The 23,135-nt window shown below is 37.9% G+C and overlaps 1 protein-coding gene across 1 annotated transcript in view; it reads right to left on the bottom strand.

Moving 5' to 3' along the window:
• Positions 1–376: 376 nt before the first annotated feature.
• TRIM24 (tripartite motif containing 24) overlaps positions 377–23,135 on the bottom strand; it is a 116,325-nt gene continuing 93,566 nt past the window's right edge. The window contains exons 12-21 of the mRNA XM_010855018.1: positions 21,900–22,073; positions 18,232–18,405; positions 15,442–15,577; positions 13,313–13,385; positions 11,386–11,554; positions 8,003–8,331; positions 7,109–7,241; positions 6,035–6,109; positions 1,887–2,036; positions 377–1,142 (exon numbers count right to left, since the gene is read on the bottom strand). Coding sequence (XP_010853320.1) covers positions 933–1,142; positions 1,887–2,036; positions 6,035–6,109; positions 7,109–7,241; positions 8,003–8,331; positions 11,386–11,554; positions 13,313–13,385; positions 15,442–15,577; positions 18,232–18,405; positions 21,900–22,073 — 1,623 coding nt within the window. The 3' untranslated portion in view covers positions 377–932. The remainder of the gene's footprint in view (positions 1,143–1,886; positions 2,037–6,034; positions 6,110–7,108; positions 7,242–8,002; positions 8,332–11,385; positions 11,555–13,312; positions 13,386–15,441; positions 15,578–18,231; positions 18,406–21,899; positions 22,074–23,135) is intronic.

Here is a 23,135-nt window from a genome sequence, read left to right as displayed (position 1 = left end):
GACTTTCATTCCAATTTATAAAGACAGAAGAAAACCACAAAAACTGGTCCCTTTCAGGGGAATTTGTATTTAATGCCCCAAAGGGTATAAGTTGAAGAATCTTTACATCAAATATGGCACACACTGCTGTATTTCATATTCTGGATGGCTCCACTAAAAGCCATACTGCAGACAATGAGTCTTGTTATAAAAGGGTCATCTGCACAGTTAAAATGCAAACACCAGTCCACACACAGACACACAGCAAAACCAAACAAGTACACTTACTTCCTTCCCTGGTGGAAGAAGGAGAGGTTTTAGAAACGTATGAAAAATGGTCTTGAAAACCTGCTATATCAAACACCTCTATAGATAAGAAAAAAAAAAAAATCAAACATTTGTTTTCCTTTTTCTTTAATACAGTTGCCATTTTACATGATATGCTATTAGGCACCTTCTTAAACAGCATCTAGTCTACTTTCTTGGTGCACCAGTGGGCATTCTAGGATAGAACTCATTACCACTGACATTCATGGAGTACTGTACTTACATGCAGTACACCTAACTCATGTTGGTCCATAATTGAGTAGTGGTATATTCTAAAAATGGATTAATGCACACATCCAGACCACATTAAATTTTCAACTTAGAGTTCATACAAAGTCCTTTCTATAGTAGCTGTCACTCGGGACTGCAGTTTGAAATCCAGGAAGTGGGAAGAATGTCTTTTTATTTGTTGTTGATGCTTCTTTCTTCCTTTCTCCTTCCTTCCTCCCTCTTTTCCTTTCTTTCTTAATAAGGTTAAAAGAAATGGGTTATTAAGGAAATTAGAGTCTAGTAAACATTGAAAACTTAAGATGGTCACAAACTCTTCTTGGTAATGATGTTAAATTAATGGCAAAATGTATTTAGAAAACAAACAAAAATCTAAAAACCAGCACAGGCAAGTGTGCTTATTTAAGCAACTGGCGTTCCTCTATGCTCTTGAGGCGTTTCTTCCGGGGCTGTACAAAGTCATCATCTGAGTCATCACTAAATTTATTATCTTCTGAGTCATTCCTGAATTCTAGTTTAGGAAACCTTTTTTCTGGATAAAGATTCTTCAGAAGTTCTTCAAAATAGCTTTCAAGTTTTATACCAGCATTGGCTACTTCTGAATCAGGCTGTTGAGAAAAATATGAATTAAAGAAATGTTTAGTCAATAAAAGTAGATTTCTTATATTTTGCTCCCTTTTACCTCAAGATTATGAATATCAGTGGATTGTTTCAAAAGAAATGTTTACATAAAGCTTTGATGTAAAGTAAATAATAGCCCAGGGCAAGAAAAAGTCTAGAGAAGAGCAGATAAGAAGTAAATAAAGGCATTGACTCATCTAGATTACCAGAAAGATATGAAAGAGATGCTGTAATCAGAATCCAGTAACAGGTGTTTTTTAGAACAAACATAATATCTACCTCTGAATGAGTAACTGATCCAAAGGACAAACTATCATCAAAAAGCTTTAAGTTTGATAGATGTTTAGATGATACAGTTTTTGAGAAAACTCTTAAGAATTATTTAAACCACATTCTTAATATTTCAATATCACAAAGACTAAAGTCTGGAAATGCTATATTTCAAGAAATAAAGGTGAGAATGACAAAGAATGCTTCTAGGTTAGATAAAAAATATTTTCTAAACTGTTTTTAAGTTGTCAACAGTAATTTGCATTTCCACTCACCATATAATAAACCTTTGACTATACATGTGGATAACGTTTTCCTAATGACCTCTCTTCATTCCTTGACATAGACTCGAACTTTTGAAAATTTATGCTACCAGAGATAGATATATTCATCTCCTCCTTTGTTGGTAAGGTGTTTGGTTTAACATTACTTTCACATTGCTATTTCCACCCCCTTCTCACCTCATTGAATTCAGCACAGTTTTGAAAGATCAATCTAAAATCAGCTACAAAATCTTCAGGCTTTGTATACATGCAATAATCTTCTTGTAGTCTTTTCTTGATGGTTGACAAGTCCATTGGATTTTTAATTATTTTGTAATAATCAGGCACCTTTCAAAAGAAATGTGATGCTATAATAAATAAATTCTACCTGGTCCCATATAAATTCTATAAGAAGTAGTACATAATTCAGATCATCCTTACTGCTTTTCTCAGTTCTATTTTGACACTGATAAGGAAATATATTCAGCAAAATTTGCAAGCACCTACATGTTTCCAGACATCAGTAAATGTTTTGTGTCACTTTTATCAAAAATTTTCATCAGTTATTTTTAATGAAAAAAACCTACTACATTTCCCCTCTTACTATTCTTTTTTCATTATTAAACAAAAAGGCAATCATTAGAAAAAGTATTACTTCTAGTAAGATTTGACATGTTTTTTGCTGCATATGTTATAGCAAGTGGGCTCTGAATCTGGGTTTGAACCGCAGTTCTGCTACTCAATAACACTCTCCTGGGTAAGATACTGGGTTCAGTCATTTCACCGAACCTGTTTCTTCAAGTTTCAAACAGAAATAATTCTACCATTCTCATAGGATTTTGTAAAGACGAAATAAGATAATATATATTCAGTTCAGTTCAGTTCAGTCGCTCAGTTGTGTCCAACTCTTTGCGACCCCATGAATTGCAGCACACCAGGCCTCCCTGTCCATCACCAACTCCTGGAGTTCACTCAGACTCACGTCCATCGAGTCAGTGATGCCATCCAGCCATCTCATCCTCTGTCGTAAATGAATAACATGCAAAACAGGCATGCAAAATAACATGCAAAATATATATTAAGGGGGCCTATTTTGCTGTTGCTGTTATTCATGCCAAATGTAACAGTAGGCCAACAGTAGAAAAAGCACCAAATTCTAGGTCACATTTTTAAGTGAATTAACTTTTTATTGGCATATTTTTGCCCTGCTTCTTTTGGGCACAAAGGGCTTTCCACCCCAAAGACTATAGTGGACCCCCGAACTGTGCAGGTACACTTATACACAGATTTTTTTCCATGAAATTCATACAGCAATACGACAAAATCTGTGATTGATTGATGCTGTAGATACAGAAGGCTGACTGTAAAGTCACATGAAGACTCCACTGTGCAGAAAGTTGGTGCCCTCAACCTCTGTGTTGTTCTAAGAGTCAACTGCATTTCTTTTTCCGATCTTAACTTCTCAAAACTTGTTTACAAGGAAAGAAGTTCATTGCTTCTCTGCTCAGTGTTACTTGGCTAGTTTTCTTTTCTAATGTTGCATTCATTTAAAAAAATTTTTAACAAGTCTATTAGCTTTTTAAAGGAAATTCAGACATCAGAGAATAGAACACATTTTGAGTAGCAGGTCCAACACCTTACAATAACGAACTAAGTGAAAGTGAAACTGAAGGTTGCACAGTCCTATCTGACTCTTTGCAACCCCATGGACTATACAGTCCATGGGATTCTCCAGCCAGAATACTGGAGTGGGTAGCCTTTCTCTTCTCCAGGGGATCTTCCCAACTCAGGGACTGAACCCAGATCACGCACAATGCAGGTGGATTCTTTACCAGCTGAGCCACTAGGGAAGCCCATAATGCACTAAAGTCACATCAAACTTGAAATATGAAGCTTTTGAAGTCAATGGTAAGCATACACACACCTCCTCCTCTATTGTTAATGTCTACTTCTTAAGATATACCCATTTGAATGCAGAGTTCCAAAGAATAGCAAGGAGAGATAAGAAAGCCTTCCTCAGTGATCAGTGCAAAGAAATAGAGGAAAACAATAGAATGGGAAAGACTAGAGATCTCTTCAAGAAAATGAGAGACCAAGGGAACATTTCATGCAAAGATGGGCTCGATAAAGGACAGAAATAGTATGGACCTAACAGAAGCAGAAGATATTAAGAAGAGGTGGCAAGAATACACAGAAGAACTGTAGGAAAAAGATCTTCATGACCCAGATAATCACGATGGTGTGATCACTCACCTAGAGCCAGACATCCTGGAATGTGAAGTCAAATGGGCCTTAGGAAGCATCACTATGAACAAAGGTAGTGCAGGTAATGGAATTCCAGTTGAGCTATTTCAAATCCTGAAAAATGATGCTGTGAAAGTGTTGCACTCAATATGTCAGCAAATTTGGAAAACTCAGCAGTGGCCACAGGACTAGAAGAGGTCAGTTTTCATTCTAATCCCTAAGAAAGGCAATGCCAAAGAATGCTCAAACTAATCGCACAATTGTACTTATCTCACATGCTAGTAAAGTAACGCTCAAAATTCTCCAAGTCAGGCTTCAGCAATACGTGAACCGTGAACTTCCAGATGTTCAAGCTGGATTTAGAAAAGGCAGAGGAACCAGAGATCAAATTGCTGACATCTGCTGGATCATCGAAAAAGCAAGAGAATTCCAGAAACACATCTATTTCTGCTTTATTGACTATGCCAAAGCCTTTGACTGTGTGGATCACAATAAACTGTGGAAAATTCTGAAAGAGATGGGAATACCAGACCACCTGACCTGCCTCTTGAGAAACCTGTATGCAGGTCAGGAAGCAACAGTTAGAACTGGACATGGAACAACAGACTGGTTCCAAATACGAAAAGAAGTAAGTCAAAGCTGTATATTGTCACCCTGCAGAGTACATCATGGGAAATGCTGGGCTGAAGGAAGCACAAGCTGGAATCAAGATGGGGAGAAATATCAGTCACCTCAGATATGCAGATGACACCACCCTTATGGCAGAAAGTGAAGAAGAACTAAAGAGCCTCTTGATGAAAGTGAAAGAGGAGAGTGAAAAAGTTGGCTTAAAGCTCAACATTCAGAAAACGAAGATCATGGTATCCGGTCCCGTCACTTCATGGCAAATAGATGGAGAAACAGTGGAAACAGTGGCTGCCTTTATTTTTGGGGGCTCCAAAATCACTGCAGATGTTTTTTGCAGCCATGAAATTAAAAGACGCTTATTCCTTGGAAGGAAAGTTATGACCAAACTAGACAGCATAATAAAGCAGAGACATTACTTTGCCAACAATGGTCTGTCTAGTCAAGGTTATGGTTTTTCCAGTAGTTATGTATGGATGTGAGAGTTGGACTATAAGAAAAGCTGAGCGCTGAAGAATTGATGCTTTTGAACTGTGGTGTTGGAGAAGACTCTTGAGAGTCCCTTGGACTGCAAGGAGATCCAACCAGTCCATCCTAAAGGAGATCAGTCCTGGGTGTTCATTGGAAGGACTAATGCTAAAGCTGAAACTCCAACACTTTGGCCACCTGATACGAAGAGCTGGCTCATTTGAAAAGACCCTGATGCTGTGAAAGATTGAGGGCAGGAGGAGAAGGGACGACAGAGCATGAGATGGTTGGATGGCATCACCGACTCAATGGACATGGGTTTGGGTAGACTCCGGCAGTTGGTTATGGACAGGGTGGCTTGGCGTTGCTGCGGTCTGTGGGGCTGCAAAGAGTCAGACATGACCTAGCGACTGAACTGAACTTATTACTTGAAGTCTGCACCTATAAATCAAAATGTGTACAGAGATGGGGGGTGGGCATGGGGTGTCTTTACCTGAAATGAAAAGTTTCTTTCCCAATAGCTTTAGGATATATATACCTAAAACTCCTGAGAGAAACAATTGATTTAAATCATCCCAGAGAATAGTAAGTAAAATGCATGAAAGAAAGAATACATGAAAAAAGAACAGAAGTTTTTGAGCAGTTAACATACAATGTAGTCAAGATTAAAGCATTCAGTATGTATTAACAGGGCTTCCAAGGTGGCTCAGTGGTAAAGCATCTGCCTGCCAATACAGGGGATGCGTGCTTGATCCCTCGGTTGGGACGATCTCCTGGAGAAGGAAATGGCAAGCCACTCCAGTATTCTTGTTGGAGGAATCCCATGGGCAAAAGAGCAAGGGGAGTGACTAAACAACAACAATGCAGTAAGTTTTAAGATTTTGATTAATGTAAGAAATTTACTGTTGAAAAACGGTACAGAAACTAGATTCTCATAAATCAAGTTTCAGAAAAACCATCCCACTGTACAAAAATGCATTTTAATACTTTAATGCACTATTAATACTTACGGTCAGAGGAACTGGGTCTTGAAAAGCCAGGCTCATTTCATGGCAGTAAAGAAATAAAAGTAGGCGTTCACACTTCTAAGCACAAATAAATAAATAAAAAATAAAAAGTCACAACTAATTTTTAGTAGCAATATTAATAGATCTAAAAGTACCAGAATGGAAATTAAAACCAGATGAATACAAAAAACAGTGATACTTAGAGCTTTGATGTCCTTTCCAATCATTTGCTACAGTGTACTGTTTGACATTTTGGGATGCATGTAACATATGAGAGCAGTCTTTACAGAAATAAAAACAGTATCACTAGAAAACTATCTGAAGTTTTTATTTCCACTTATCTGCAATTTTTATACTGAATTACTCACAGTCAATAAAATGACTCATAATCAATAAAAAACATCCAGGTGTTAAGCGATCCAGGTGGATCTCTATCCATGGGGTGTTGGGTCCTAAGGCCCCTCTCTGAATGCAGATGTTTTTGTCATGCACTCTGCTATTTCTCTGCTTACAAGTCTACCCCAGTAACCACCGTGTCTCAGTGGTAGTACATGTTTCAGCCCTCTCTTGCACAACAACTTTCATACTGATTGTTCTACTTAATAAATTAGCAAAGGAGCTTCTTTAGTAATAAATAAGGTTAAATACATTAGCTGGCTTTAAGGTATAAATCCAGTACCACTGGGTGAAAGAATGAGTTATTTCCAGGACGAGTAAATAGAAAAACCCATCTTTTTGCTGCCAATTCTGAACAAATTCCAAGGAAGAAAACATATTTGTAGTAGAAAATAAAACTGAAATTTATTAAAGGTAGGCTAAATTTAAAAGTCCAGACCACATAAAGGATATACAGTCTACCGTGTTCAATTACCGTATTTTAAGCTTCTAGGAAATGTATATATAGCATCGCTATTTTACTTCATTAAAAAAGTTATAGTCTGCCATTATTTAAGATTCTTGTATTCTGTGGAAGTACTAAGTTGACAATACACTTCTTTGATGACGGCACAGCTGCATTACAATGATGGGACGTCTAACCAAAACAACTAAGTTTAACAATCTAGGCTGGAAACTTACCCTTTTATCTATTGGTGTTAGTTTGACAAAGCCGTCAGTTTTCCTTTTTTCTGAGTTGTGAACGGGAACATCACAATCATATTCAACTTCGGGTTTAGATAAGTCTCGGCAGAAAGTGCAGATCCACTCTCCACTGTTGGGGGAGGAAGTATCTGACTGAGTTCCTGCTGCATCACTCCTCTCCTCACTACCTCCCTTTCCCACCCTGCTCCGTGCCATCTGTAATGCAGAATTATTTATTTGGTGTAACTGTTAATCACTGAGGATTTACCACCTATCTCCTATGTACATGGCACCATGCTGAGAGCTTACCCACAGGAATACAGTTCATGGGCCTAAGGGGTGTGTTAGTCCAGTGAAGGGGGCATGAAATATACACACAAAAGAAAACAAATAAAACACACACATTAATCTATGCCTGATGTGAGGCACAAATGGCATTTCCCCCCAAATGATTAAGTTTGAAATTATACAATGGTTGTTCTCTATTATTATCATCTCATAAGGTCTAAGAATTTACTGAAGATATTTATAAATAATAAAACTCAAATGCCTGGCAAATAAGATGCACTAAATTATGACAGTTGTGCATAAGAATCATTGTTCTTCATGGTAATTCCCTTGTAATAATTTAAAGGGCCAGATGTTTTTTTCCTTGACATAACAGACTAGGTTTTTGAGAGATGAGAGAAGCAAAGGAAATGTGAGACAGGGTATGGAAAACCCTATGCTGAACATTTTGGCGTATAAATTTATGCCAAGTGGATTTCTATTTAAATTTTTATAAAGGTTTTGTGTTTAAAAAAAAAAGGTTTTGTGTTACAGGATCAAATATCATTGCTGTTATTATTTATAGTGAAAAATGGTAAGCAAGGGAAGCAAGTGCCATCTTACCTTGGAAAATTTGCCAGAGTGGGCACGTGACAAGAGAGATGGAATACTTTGGGACACTTCTCACAGCACAGGAGTTCCCCTCCATTCTGACAAACTGCACACCAGTCCTCATTGGGGTCATCCTCTTTCCTCGTCTCCCCAGCATGAAGGGGTGACTTCTGGGAGGCATCTAGCCACTCAGACTTTCCATTTGAGGAGTTTTCCTGGTGAAGTCCAGGTTGATCTCCTGTGCTGTCAGGGGCATCTGATCTCAACACAGACTCCTCGGACGCAGAGCTCTGACTGCTATTTAGGAGCAGGGAGGTGAGTATGCTTCTTGGATAGTTGGTCTGCAATGGAAAGAGTTAACTATGTATATGGATTTCTTAAACTGCCATTCTTTATCAGCACTACTGCAGTTTTGGATTGTAATTTGCTTGCTCATGCTGCTAAGTCACTTCAGTTGTGTCCGACTCTGTGCAACCCCATAGACGGCAGCCTACCAGGCTCCCCCGTCCCTGGGATTTCCAGGCAAGAACACTGGAGTGGGTTGCCATTTCCTTCTCCGATGCATGAAAGTGAAAAGTGAAAGTGAAGTCGCTCAGTCGTGTCGGACCCTCAGCGACCCCATGGAGTGAGCACCTGGTTATTTCAAATGAGTCCATGAAACTGCAGGAGAGCAGACTGTTTACTGCTAACTGGCCCTAATGGTAAAGAACATGGACCTCAACTGAAAAACATCTTCCAAACAGAAGATCAGCAGCAGTAAGGGGGTGTGGATAAAAGGAAAAGGAAAAATCTTTTTGACGGCTTCAGAAGTGGCAGAATAGGTAGTTAATGTAGAAGTCAACCATGTGAACTGTAAATACATTTTACTGGAGACGTTAATTCAAATTATACGCAAACACAAAACATTCCTACTGTAGATTTTTTATCATTCATAGAAAGGTATACTGCTTTAATTCTTATCGGTAATTTCACCTCTCCAAGTGCCATTAATAACATTAAAGTGAACCTAAATTCTATGCTGGAGCCTAGAATGGTGAAAATTTAAAATTATGAACTAAATCTATTATTTCCTTTAAATGTTAAAATAAATTCTTAAGTAATAAAATGCAGATTCAGTTAAGGGCGTGGTTATTCTAATATTCTTTGGAGGTAATTATTTTCAAATTATTTAGCTTTTTTCTATGCTAGTTAGTTCTATATTTCTAAAGAGTACGCTTATACTGTAAATTTTCCAGATTTAAATTTTAAACATTTTCTATTTTATTACACATGTATATATTTTTTATACTATGCAAGATTAGATTTTTCCTTCCTGACTCTCCATATCCTCCTTATACTTAACACACCATTTATGCCATCTTCTTAACATAGTTTTATTAAGCACTGATTTCTTTTTAGTTGGCAGGGGCAAGTACAACTGTTATAAGCAGCATTTATTCTAACTGGTCAGTATCACTGCTGTACTAATATCCTGAAAAATCAATTTTTGGTCAAATGCATGTTCAGGTCATATTTTGATTATATTTAGTTCTTATTTAAATTTTTTATTTCGGTATTTATTTATATCATTACGACTATATACTGTTCATTGCATAACCACAGTATGTACTATGATCACTTCCTCTTTTGTCTAACTTTTTGTTTTTTACTATGAGTCAATAATTGTTGTTGGTCAGTTAAGTCATGTCCAACTCTATGAATGGCAGCACACCAGGGTTCCCTGACCTTCACTATCTCCCAGAGCTTGCTCAAACTCATTTCCATTGAGTTGGTGATGCCATCCTCTGTCATCCGCTTCTCTTCCTGCCCTTAATCTTTCCCAGCATCAGGGTCTTTTTCAATGAGTCAACTCTTTGCATCAAGTGGCCAAAGTACTGGAGCTTCAGCTTTAGCATCAGTCCTTCCAATGAATATTCAGGGTTGATTTCCTTTAGGATTGACTGGTTTGATCTCCTTGTGTCCAAGGGACTCTCAAGAATCTTCTCCAACACCACAGTACAAAAGCATCAATTCTTTGGCACTCAGCCTTCTTTGTGGTCCAACTCTCACATCCATACATAACTACTGGAAAAACCATAGCTTTGACTACACAGACCTTTTGTCAGTGAAGTGATGTCTCTGCTTTTTAATACACTGTCTAGGTCTGTTATAGCTTTAGTTTCAAGGAGCAACTGTCTTTTAATTTTGTGGTTGCAGTCACCGTCTGCAGTCATTTTGGAGCCTAAGAAAATAAAATCTGTCACTGTCAATTACCTTACTCTAAAATTTAATCCATTTGCTTCTTTTTCTAGATATCTATCTCTAAGTTATTCTCACAATCTCCAACAGGGTTATAAAATGCTTCTCAATACTGTCAAAATTTTTTTCTCCCTCTTCACACATCCCTGATGGAATCTTCTGTCCCCCTACAGGGTATACAAGAGGAGCTGTTGAACTTGGGACTAACTATTCTTTTCTTTGCTTCTCTTCTGTGTTAGATTCTATTTCTGGAATTCTATGTCTTCCTCTTTCTGGGTTTACTTCATTTTCGATGAAGCATATTTTCAAATATCTCCCTCAGAATGAGTATATGGAATTAAATTTTTGAGACTCCGCATGCATGTCTAAAAATGTTTATTTCATCTTTATACATAATCATTTGAATGGGTACAGAATTCTCCCTACAAAATATCTTTCTTCACAATTTTGATATTTCTCTATTGGTTTCCAGCTTTGAGAGTCTGTGGAGGACTTGATGATTTAAAATGTCTGATTCATTATGTAAGGTGTTTTTCTCCTCTGGAGGCTTTTAGAATCTGTTTAGAATACTGGCATTCTAAAATTGATGATGGTATATATGACTTGCATTTTTTTTCATTTACTTGTTCTGGTACTTGCTAGGCCCTTTCAACTCAGATGCTCATGCCCTTCAGTTGGGCTTCCCTGATAGCTCAGTTGGTAAAGAATCCGCCTGCAAGGCAGGAGACCCTGGTTCAATCCCTGGGTTGGGAAGATCCCCTGGAGAAGGGAACGGCTACCCACTCCAGTATTCTGGCCTGGAGAATCTCAGGTAGCAAAGAGTCGGACACGACTGAGCAGCTTTCACAAACAGTTGGACACGACTGAGTGACTTTCACCACTCACTAGTACTGCCCTTCAGTTATAGAAGTCTCCATGTAGTATGGCTTTGACAATTACCTTCCATGTAGTTTACTCCATTCTCTCTTTAAAATACCCAACCTCCTCATTTAATAAGCCTCTTGTTTTGATATACTGAGAGATTTCCTCAAAGTTTTCAACCTCTAAGTTGACTATTTTCCTGCCTTTAAATACAATAGCTTTTATTTCCTACAATTTATTTAAAAGTTCCTTTCATCTTATCCCTCAAGTAGGAGTAGTACTGCAATCATAATTACATTTTGAGCCCTGGGTTCTTCATCTGATTCTTGTTTCACTATTACAACAGGAAAATCGTAATTTTCAGGTGGTCCACTGTTTTCTTGTTTTATTCGAATTGGCTCCAACATGACCACTGGGACTTTGTGTGTAGAATCAGCTCCTGCTGGTTTGCTGGAAGAGCCAGAGCTAGAAATATAAGAAAAAAGGAAAGAAAACAAAATCTAAGAAAGCTATCTTAAGTATCTTAAAAAGAGGTACAACAATAGCTTTATGGGAATAATGCTGTATCTTCATGGCAGTGAAGATTTGCTATATCAGCAAAAATGATACATAACTGAAATGCATCTGTTGTATGCAAAATAGTTTCATTTATGTATAAAAAATGTTCTATGTGTTAACCTACCTGAATAGTTACATTATATACCTGGAAAGATACCTAAATACATTTAAATAAATCCTGAATTAAAACTGACTTCAATATTCTAAGGTTCTAAAATTAGGCAGCCAGATCTTAGAACTATCTTAGAAGTAGCATATTTTTTTTTAGTCTTTCCCATTTCCTTCTCTAGTCAGTGACAAAGAGAACTCTAGGCTCATATTAATGATTTACTGTCACAAAGAGTGAAGAGAATTAACTAGGGACATAATTCATTTGTATGAGAGAGTTAATTCTTAGGTAGGTTGATAAGAAGTCTGGGGTCCTGAGGAAAAGAAAAAGACGAAGTTTTTTTTTCTACATTCTTGCATCTTAGTCACAGAAAACTTTATTGTGTGTGGCAGAGTTTTATTACAGTATAAAAAGGGATAGAGAAAGCTTCTGATACAGACATCAGAAGGGTGAAGGACAGTGCCTCCTCACTAGTCTTAGCAAGGGAGCTGTATACTTTTTCAATTCAGTCAAGGTTGTAAAGATCTTACCAGAACCACTCCCACAATTTACATTTTAAGATGACAGAACTAGAACAGAATACTATACAAAAAAGATCTTAATAACCCATATAACCAAGATGGTGTGATCACTCACCTAGAACTATTTTTTTTCTTTAAGCCCAGAGCTAATGACTACACAACAAAACAACTCATCTTGCTCAAGGGCATGTTTAAAGCGTCTGCCTGCAATGTGGGAGACCTGGGTTCCATCCCTGGGTTGGGAAGATCCCCTGGAGAAGGAAATGGCAACCCACTCCAGTATTCCTGCCTGGAGATCCCATGGACAGAGGAGCCTGGTGGGCTACAGTCCACGGGGTCACAAAGAGTCAGACACGACTGAGCGACTTCACTTTTACTGTACCAATAATTATATAACAACAGTGTATCCTACTGGAGGACATGTTTCTCCTTAAGAACCTTCTGATTAATCCTGTCATCTTGAAGTGTATGTTGTGGGAATGGGTCTGGTAAGATCTTTCTATTGTTAGTTCTAATCCCATTATCTTAAAATGTAAATTGTGGGAGTGGGTCTGGTAAGACTTTTACAACCTTGAGTCAGTCTTTTGATTGTCTCCCCTTCAGAGTATGTTTCCTCCATAGGATTAGGAAAGTAAGAATTGGGCTCACTATTGATGAGAAATTTACAAGCAGTATGAGTGGTGTGTAACTGAAGTTAAAATACAATTTCAACAACTGTAAATTAATTTGTTTTAAAGCAAATTCAATGCAAGGTATTTAGAAAAGTCAGAACACCAATTTTAGTATAAAATTATTTGTTTTCTCTAAGTTTTTATTTGTGCATGTCCCTATACAGTGCAGTGTTATACATCCATCATTTCTGCTTTTTCTTTGCTATTATGCTAAACTCAAATGTATTTTCTAATTTTCAACACATGCACAAATCTTTTTGTATCTTTAAAGATAAAGATACAAAATTGATTAACCCATTAACTGATTTCGTTAACATGTAATATATAATTATTATACACTGGACAGTAAGTTGAGTCCGTTTACCTTCCTCGGCTGCCGACGCTGGAGGCACTAGGTGAACGTATTGGCGGGTGTACACTTGTCATAGTAACAGGTCCTGAGGAGGAAGAGATCAGACACATTCATAGAATGAATATCTGTATTTAATTCCTATTGAATGTTCTCACTTCGTAGTACACTGAAACTGGAAACACACAATGAAATTATATAAAACAAAAAGTAGTTGCTGAACTCCCAGCAGAGCTGGAGTGCCCTGAAGTAGCAGGGCTGTTCAGTCTCAGCACTATTGACATTTTGGGCCAGGTAATTCTTTGATGTGGGGGCTGTATGTGCATTGTAAGGATGCCAAGCAGCCCTCTTGGCCTCGACCAGTTATTAGATGCCAGTAGCATCTCTACATACACAGCATCTAGGGGTGTAAGAATCAGAAATGTCTCCAAACACTGTTCAGTGTTCCACATGAGAGTAACCAGGGTAGGAGCTTCGTGAGGACACTAATGCCAGCAAAAGCTGCAGAGCACAATAAAAAGTTGGTAGGGCTCATATAAAAGCAGTCCAAGAAAGAAATCAACACAGAGACTAATTAATGGAAGACAATGGAGCAATGTGTAGAAGGTACTTTGCCCTGTGCTGGACACAGAGTCAGTACTGAATAAACTTAGCTTTAGTAATGGTGCTAAAATGGCTTCCAGAAATGTGTCAAGTTATATTACCACCAGCAATGTATCAGAGCATTCCTCCCATTACATCCTTATCAATGAGTATTTTCACTGTTGAAATCTTGCTTACTCAATAGTTAGAAATCATGTCTTTTGATTTCATAATGACTACTCGTGAGATGGAACCACCCATCTTTCTTCCTCCCGCCCCCTCACTTTAGAGAGTTATTTCCTCTTTAGGGAGTTATCTACTCATGGAGAAGGAAATGGCAATCCACTTCAGTATTCTTGCTGGGAAAATCCCATGGACAGAGGAACCTGGTGGGTTACAGTCCCTGGGGTCACAAAGAGTCGGACACGACTGAGCACACACGCTGCAGGGTCCTCTGGTAATACTGTGTGCTGTCCTTATTCATTTGTATGAACTTGCTACATAATTAGGAGAAGGCAATGGAAACCCACTCCAGTACTCTTGCCTGGGAAATCCCATGGACAGAGGAGCCTGGTAGGCTGCAGTCCATTGAGTCATGAAGGGTCAGACTCGACTGAGCAACTTCACTTTCACTTTTCACTTTCATGCACTGGAGAAGAAAATAGCAACCCACTCCAGTATTGTTGCTTGGAGAATCCCAGGGACCGGAGCCTGGTGGGCTGCCATCTATGGGGTCACACAGAGTCTGACACAACTGACGTGACTTAGCAGCAGCTACATAATTAAATAGTTTTTCTGCCATCTTTTGTCAACAATTTCCTTTCAGTTTGTTTACGTTTTAAATAAGTACCTCTTAAAATTCTAAAACTGCTTTATTATGTGGGACTAGTTAATGGCATAAGAGAGTCTCCTCTTTCCTTATTTGGTCTAAGGCATCTAATTTGCCAAGGTCTCTGGGAGTAGCTTTTCACTTTTCATTTTCATGCGTTGGAGAAGGAAATGGCAACCCACTCCAGTGTTCTTGCCTGGAGAATCCCAGGGACGGGGGAGCCACCAGGCTGCCAGTGGGCTGCCGTCTTTGGGGTCGCACAGAGTTGGACACGACTGAAGTGACTTAGCAGCTGGGAGTAGCAGCATTAGTCAGAGGGCTTCTCTTTTGGAGGAAATAAGTAGTTCTGTCCAAAATTCTTAAAACACAAACACCAAACCAGGGTAGGAGCAATCAACAAAAAGAGTGTTACTGAGACATTTTAAGTCTAGGCAAATTCTACACAAAAAGGGACAATACTATAGGCAACTTGTCTAAAAGAGAAAGTAAAATAGCAATTTCCTCCTAGGAGTGTGTGCTATGTTGCCTCTAAGTTCTGTTGAAACTGAAAATGTAGAGAGGCGTAATCTTTGCTTTCCACTTTGAAAGTACACTAATTTCAAAGACTACTTAAAACACAGATCCATTTTAATCACCCAAGAGACAAAGGGAAGGTGGAGGCCGATCCTTTTATTATTAATAAGTAAAAACTGAAAAAAAAAAAACTATAAAAATTTTTACAAGTCCACTTTACCTGCAAGGCCTGGAGATGGCACTGATGAATTCGGTGACTGGACAGTTCTGTTTGAGGGTGGTCGTGGCTGGCCATGATCGGTACTACTATCTTTCCTCACAATGTTGTCCAGCATAATAGTACTTGAACAGTCAATCTGGTAAGAAAAGAAATTACTTCATGGCATTCTGACTTGGCAAGTTAAAAGCTATTTTAAATTTATAAGAAAACTTTTGTAGATGCAAATATCCTTTTGAGAAGTTCTGATGTATATTTTCCCCATAAACAATCTTGGAAAAAAGCTCTCATACTTCTTAATACTTCATCGTAGTAAATATACCGAGGTCACACTATTTCACAATTCATGAGCCAGGAGAAAGGAATACTGTGTGTTACCTCCTTAAAAGTGAAAACAAAATTATTTTTAAAATTTTATTTAAAGATAATAGAAGTACCAATTAAAAAAAAACCTGGTGAGACAAATAGCACCATTTCACATTTTAAAAATTTCTTTAGTGTCTGGCTTTATAACAGCCAACTGGAATCTGATATATTTTCTCGATCTGCTCAGATGTGTGATTGTGGCTAAAGAATATGAAGAAAATCTGGTCTTACACAGGGAAGACCTTGTAGAGCCTCTGAAAAGGTTCTACAGACCCTCATGTTCCTGGCCCACACTTCAAGAACTCATGCTCTGTTACGCACTAGATAGATGAAACACGTCCACACATCACACATTTCGAGAACATTAACGTCATTTAACTACATTATTAATGTTTGGTAGGAAAAATCTGATCCCCTGTAGATTCTTGCTTTACATGTTTATAAGTAATTAACTGCTAAGCCAAACTACTGATAAATTTCTACCAAGACTTTAATACTTTAGATTAAAATTTTCTAAATTTTATTTTTTATTGAAGTATAATTGAATTACAATGTTTTGCTAATTTCTGCTGTACAAAAAAGTGATTCAGTTATATACATTATTATTCATATTCTTTTCGATTATGGTTTATCACAGGATACTGAATATAGTTCCCTGTGCTACAGTTCTTTGTTGCTAATCCTTGTTGCTTGTGTATTCTATATACACCAGTTTGCGTGAACTAATCTCAAACTCCCAATCCAACCCTCTCCTAAATCTCTTTGGATGCAAATATTTTTAATGCTTAAATATACCATTTGTTTCCTAAGAATGTCTTTGTGATTAAAATCCAGCTTAATAGTTCCAGCCTTTCTCAATCAAGATTCTTCAAGAAAATTAAGTCCTACATTCCAAGGGCATAGGCTGTACATAATGAATTTACTTCTTGCCTCTGCATCTAGAATGGTACTGCTACTGCTGCTGCAGCTAAGTCGCTCAGTCGTGTCCGACTCTTAATGACCCCATGGACTGCAGCCCACCAGGCTCCTCTGCCCATGGGATTTTCCAGGCAAGAGTACTGGAGTGGGGTGCCATTGTCTTCTCCCAGAATGGTACTAGTTATGAACAAACCTTGGAAGGACTGAGCAAACAGTCTCTCAAAGCAGTTTCTTTCTTTTGTGGTTCAGATGAGGAATCTCAGTTGAGAAAGGCTGGTACACAAAGGGTCATCTGTATTTGAAGGCTGTAGAGGAAATTTTACTTTCTGTGGGTCCTCTTTCAGTTGGGGGAGGAGGGAAGTAAATGGGGTTATTTTCCTTTAATATTCTTTGGGCACTACCTTGGCCAATACAATACTTGTGGCCAGAGTACTTATACAAGTACAATACAATAGTTGTGGCAATAAGTACTGGATTGACTAGATTTGTTAGATCTTAATATAATAAAAGTTATTTACACTGTGGAGGAATCCTAAAAGCTAAAATAAAATTATAGGAATGAACAAAAGTTTTCCTATCATCTATGCATGAAAATAAAATACATATACTCTACCCGTCTAAATTATATACAATTACTTAAAAAATGAAGTAACTCCAGTAAGGTTAATGATTCAACTTTTAGGAAATATGAATTCATCTCAGTAATTTGAAAAAGTAAATAATATAACATTTTAGATTTCCTTCACAATCCTACAAGATTTCTTAAAAGTTCTTCATGTTTGCATAAGTGATTACCTAAGCTTGTAGGATGAAAAAAGGTAAAACAAATATCAACTCTTGTGTAATTGATTTGTTTCTTCAATGATGTATTTTCTGTCTTGAAAAAAAAAAATTTATTTTTGAGCCATGCCACAGGGCATGTGGTATCTTAGTTCCCAGACCATGGATCAAACCCACATCCCCTGCATTGGAATCGCAGAGTCTTAACCACTGGACTGGCAGGGAAGTCCCAAAACAGATTGATTAAAAAGTCATACTGACAACCAGTTTAGAGGTAAATGTATTTAATTTAAATAAAAAAGAAATCAGAGGTAATACTGCACTTGTCAGTAAAATGTTATCATTTTTCATTAAACCTGTCTCCAACTCTTCTGACGTCTTAAATGTTAGCCTTGCTCTCTAACCCTATTCTAATGAATCACATTCCAGCAATTCTCCCATATTTTCACTTCCCTCCTTCCCTAGCTTACATTCCATAATTAATCACCATAATCATTCATTTACTAACACATTAACTCCAGTGCCCTGAAAGACATTCTGTAGTATGTTTAAGTGTTAATACTAATCTTTTTATGATTCCTGCTGTCACAATATTTCTAAAGGATAAAAACAACTTCCAAACACAAACACACAGCCTATAATCCAACATAACCATGGCCTTTCACCAGATTCAAGTTCACTTAAAATTTATGAAACAGATTCTTTAGTGGAAGTTTTGTGTTTACTTACATCTGGAAGAGAAGGAAGATTGTAGGGACCTCCCACCGGTGAGCTCAAATCAATCACAGGTGAGCCGAAAGCCTTTGCATCATACCCTGCTGCACTAGTAATGGTGGGGCTGGAGGGAGTGGAGGACGTGCTGTTGGCAGTCGAGGGGGCCGCATGCCCACTGCTGATCTGCCACTGTGGTAGCAAGAAGGAAGAAGAAAGGTTGCCTATCAGCAAGCCTGTTACATAAAATGTCCATCTAATCCCTGTTCCAGGTACAAGACAAAGTAAAAGACACATTCTACTATTTGAATTCAACTGTAATTTTCATGGAACGGAGAGAGGACACTGGTATATATAATTTTCAGTAATTCTCTCCAAACATAAATAATAAAAAGCACTGATTTCTCCCAGAAGACAACAGTATACACCAGAAAACCACAGCACCCGATCTCGGAAAGCTTATATATATCGGAAAAGAAATCTAAACATGTACATAGCAACTACAAACAAAGACGGAGGGCTGAAAACACACCTTTCCTTCTGTCCCCACCTGATAGACCTGAGACTAAAATGACAGTTCAGGGAACTTTTTTTTTTTTTTAAAAAACAACACATTGACCCTAAAGACAAACTAAAAACAGGATGATCGTTGAGAGTCTGTTTAAGCTTTCCTACTCTAGCTACCCCCAAATAATAAGGACTTCTTTCACCTCTACAGAAGAAGACTGGAAATTAAGTTTCCAGAATAGGTAAAACAGTGTCTTTGGACTCATGGGCACCAGGCTCAGTTGAAGGCAGAAGTATTACACTGAAAATGAAAATTAAGAAACCATACACACACTGAATGCTGAGCTTCAACGAGCATCAGGCCCTGCATTTCAGGCATGAAACAAAGAGATCTTTTGGGAACTGAGCCATTACCTAAAGATAGTGACATCAGTAAATCTAACAAACATGCCAAGGAGCCCTCACACAAGAGCAAAATTCAGCATTAAACATTAGCCCCACATCCCAGCTTTCAGTTTTTTTAAAAACACCCATTCCTTATATACAAACAGGCAACTAAGCATCAACATCTGAGAAAACTGTTACAAGCTGAGATAAACAAAGTGAAAGTGAAGTCGCTCAGTCGTGTCCGACTCTTCACGACCCTGTGGACTGGAGTCTACCACACTCCTCCGTCCATGGGATTTTCCAGACAAGGGTACTGGAGTGGGGTGCCATTTCCTTCTCCAGAGGATCTTCCTGACCCAGGGATCGAACCCAGGTCTCCAGCATGGTAGGCAGACGCTTTACCTGAGCCACCAGGGAAGTCAGGCTGAGATAAACCCATTAAAACTAGGAATGCTATAGTATACAGAGATGAACTGTATGTATACCTGCTGTCTAAAATTTATTTTAAAACCTATCAAAAGTAATAAGGTTTGACTGATGGATGAATGGATAAATGGATACAGATAACAAAGGAGACAGCAAATAGAGCAATCTGTCCCCTATACAACTCTCTCAACTAAGTTTGAAAATTTTATGATAAAACAGTTGGGGAGAAAAAAAGCAACTAAGAGGTATCTTAAGACTACGCAAAGGAAAAAACTCCCAAACACCGTATCATTTATATAGGGATGACACAATACAGAGTGACAGTGACAGAAATATTCTAACTTTGAAAAACCTAATTTATATTTTCCACTGAAAAAACTAAGTAAAAAACTCTGTGAATATGAATGCCAACTGAACCACCCCTCACACCTATCTGTCCATCTGTCTCTCTCCTTTCTTCCCACCCAGAACAAGCACGGTTACAGTTCATGTGTATCTTTCCAGGTTTCTTCTATGTATATGAAATTAAAAAAAAAAAAACACACACACAAAAATTCGATGTTTCTCCCCATATATACTTAGAAGATCATATATAGATTACTGCCTTTTCTTAATAACCAGAAAGCATTTCCATTGTACCAGTATAATTTAAGCGATTCTATTAAAACAAACTCTCCACTATATTTTCCTCCTAGTTTGTTCATTTATTCATGTTTAGACTTTTGACTAGAAAACATTTTTAAAAACATTCTTAGAGTGTGTGTCTATCCATTAAAAATAATAAACAGAGGGCTTCCTTAGTGTCTCAGTGGTAAAGAATCTGCCTGCCAGTGCAGGAGACACGGGTTTGATCCCTGATTTGGGAAGATCTCATATGCCGTGCAGCAACTAAGCCTGTGCACCACAACTATTAAGCCTGTGCTCCAGAGCCCAGGAGCCACAACTACTGAGCCCACCTGCCCTGGAGCCTGTGCTCCACAACAAGAGCAGCCACTGAAACGAGAAGCCCATGCCCTGCAGTTAGATAGTAGCCCTCTGTCCACACTGAGAGAAAAGCCCGAGCAGCAATGAAGACTCAGCACAGCCAAAAATAAACAAGTGAAATTCTACATATACAGAGGCTCAGTAGCTGTGGCTCCTGGGCTCTAGGGCACAGGCTTAACAGTTGTGGTGTGCAGGCCTAGTTGCTCCAGCGCATGTGAGATCGTCCAAATCAGGGATCAAACCCATATTACATAGCTATGAGGTAGATAAATATGAGTACCCAGAATGTGCTAGGTGCTGTTATACACACTACCATCTAAGTCTCAGCACAACTCTGCAAGTTATGAACTCATTTTATAGTAGGGGCAAATGAGATTTAAGAGAGTAAACTTGTACAAGGCCACAAAAGTATTAGGAAAATAATCAGAATTTAAGATCTAACTGTAGCTTGGTCGCTCTTCACCTCATCTCTAATGATGAAAGAGAGATAGGTATAAATTTTATTGAAAATAATTAAAATGTCATTTTAGAAAATTTATATCAAAGTAATTATAAAAACACAAAGACACAGCATGTGTACTTTTAGAATATTACTTTAAAATCATTTGATTAAAATGAATGTTACAGAATCATGGGGAATAAGATCATATTCTTTATTTTGGTCTTGGCAAAAAAAATTAAACTAAAATCAAACTGCTGGTTGTAAGCTGGAAAGACCTGACACGAGTACTTGGAGAAGACAAAGTGCTGGGAGAACTTTAGCTTTTTAAAACAGTAATTCCTAAAAAAAACATATTACCTGAAAACATTACGAATATAAATATTAAACTTTCTAAAATTTAATGTATAACCTTAAATATTAAGCTTTATCAAGTGTATATATACTGTATCCTGTTTAATACTGAATACAATATAGTCTTATATACAGGTATATATATGTATAAATACTGTTTAATACTTCATATTAAAACTGTGTGATACTAAGTTTGTTTCCAAGAAGTCTCCTTGAAACACTATGAAGATTCATTGATTGGTCTCTTTTGAGGTATGCCATCTGTATTTGTTAGAATACTTTCATACTCACCTAAAAGCTACACACATTAATACTGAAAAATTCATACCCATGACTCACTGATTATTCTGGGCCTTTACTTCTGTATAAGTAGCTTGATTTTTTTCTTGTTAATTACAAAGCATCAAGATCCTTTCTCCTAGCTTTCTCTCTTTAGGTCTGTATGTAAAAAACTTTGTAATTCACATTTACTAAAAAAAAGAAAACAGCTTACTCTTGTTCTTCATCACTACTGGCTCTATCCATAAATTCAATATGATTTGGAAGCAGAGAGAAATACAAGCACCTGTGGAGAAGTAAACACACATACCTGTTTTATGGCTTGTTGAGCCAAGAAAGCCATCTGCAAGGGGTTGGGCTTCATTGCTTGTCGTGGCGTATTCTGGTTTGATGGGTATCTTAGCTGTTGATGATGAGGAGGGAGAACTGGTCCATTGGGCTTGGGGCTATGATTCTGAAAATTTATCAAACGTGGAGGAGGTTGCTGGAAAAAAGACATTGTATCAATTCAGTGGCAGTCAGCTCCTGAAAGACGAATTACAGAGAACTCTATTTTATAACTTTTATAGAAAGAAAACAATTCTGCCACAGATGAATCATTTATTAATATTACAATAAGGGTATGGGGGGAGGGGACAGCTGCCCAGAATGTGAACAAGCATTTAAAGTAAGGAAGTTTTACTAGGAAAAGACCCTTGGGAGAGGATTTTCCAATCTGAGTTAAATCTAGACCACATTGGGAAATAGGGATTCCCTAAGTCCCCGATGACTATCTTCTGCAAAGAATTGCCCTCTTAAAATCTAAAATGATAGAATAATAATTACTGATAGTTACTGAGTAGTTATCACATGTCCAGTACTAGTTAAAATGCTTTACATGTGTTAACTCATTTAATTTTCACAAAGATCCTCCTCTGAGGCAGGGATTATCTCTGTTTTACAGAAAAGGAAACTTGTCCAAGATTAGCAAAGATAGGAAGGAATGGAGCTAAGATTTGAACTCAAGTTCTCTGGCTCTAAGGTCTGTGCAGACCTCTAAGGTCTGTACTCTATGCAGATATTAATAATGAAAACACACGATATTAACAACATTTAAAAATGAGTGAATTTTAGATCTTACTGAGATCAAACTACATGCCAGGCATTGCGAATGGCGTTTCATATGTTATCTTATTATTACTTCCCTCAGTCAGTTCAGTTGCTCAGTCATGTCCGACTCTTTGCGACCCCATGAACTGCAGCACACCAGTCCTCCCTGTCCATCACCAACTCCCGGAATCCACCCACACCCATGTCCATTGAGTCAGTGATGCCATCCAACCATCTCATCCTCTGTCATCCCCTTCTCCCGCCTTCAATCTTTCCCAGCATCAGGGTCTTTTCAAATAAGTCAGTTCTTTGCATCAGGTGGCCAAAGTATTGGAGTTTGAGCATCAGCATCAGTCCTTCCAATGAATATTCAGGACTGATTTCCTTTAGGATGGACTGGTTGGATCTCCTTGCAGTCCAAGGGACTCTCAAGAGTCTTCTCCAACACCACAGTTCA

Source organism: Bison bison, unplaced genomic scaffold, assembly GCF_000754665.1.
Source record: "Bison bison bison isolate TAMUID 2011002044 unplaced genomic scaffold, Bison_UMD1.0 scf7180017864352, whole genome shotgun sequence".
Lineage (NCBI taxonomy): Eukaryota > Metazoa > Chordata > Mammalia > Artiodactyla > Bovidae > Bison > Bison bison.
This window is presented reverse-complemented; position numbering and strand designations above follow the sequence as displayed.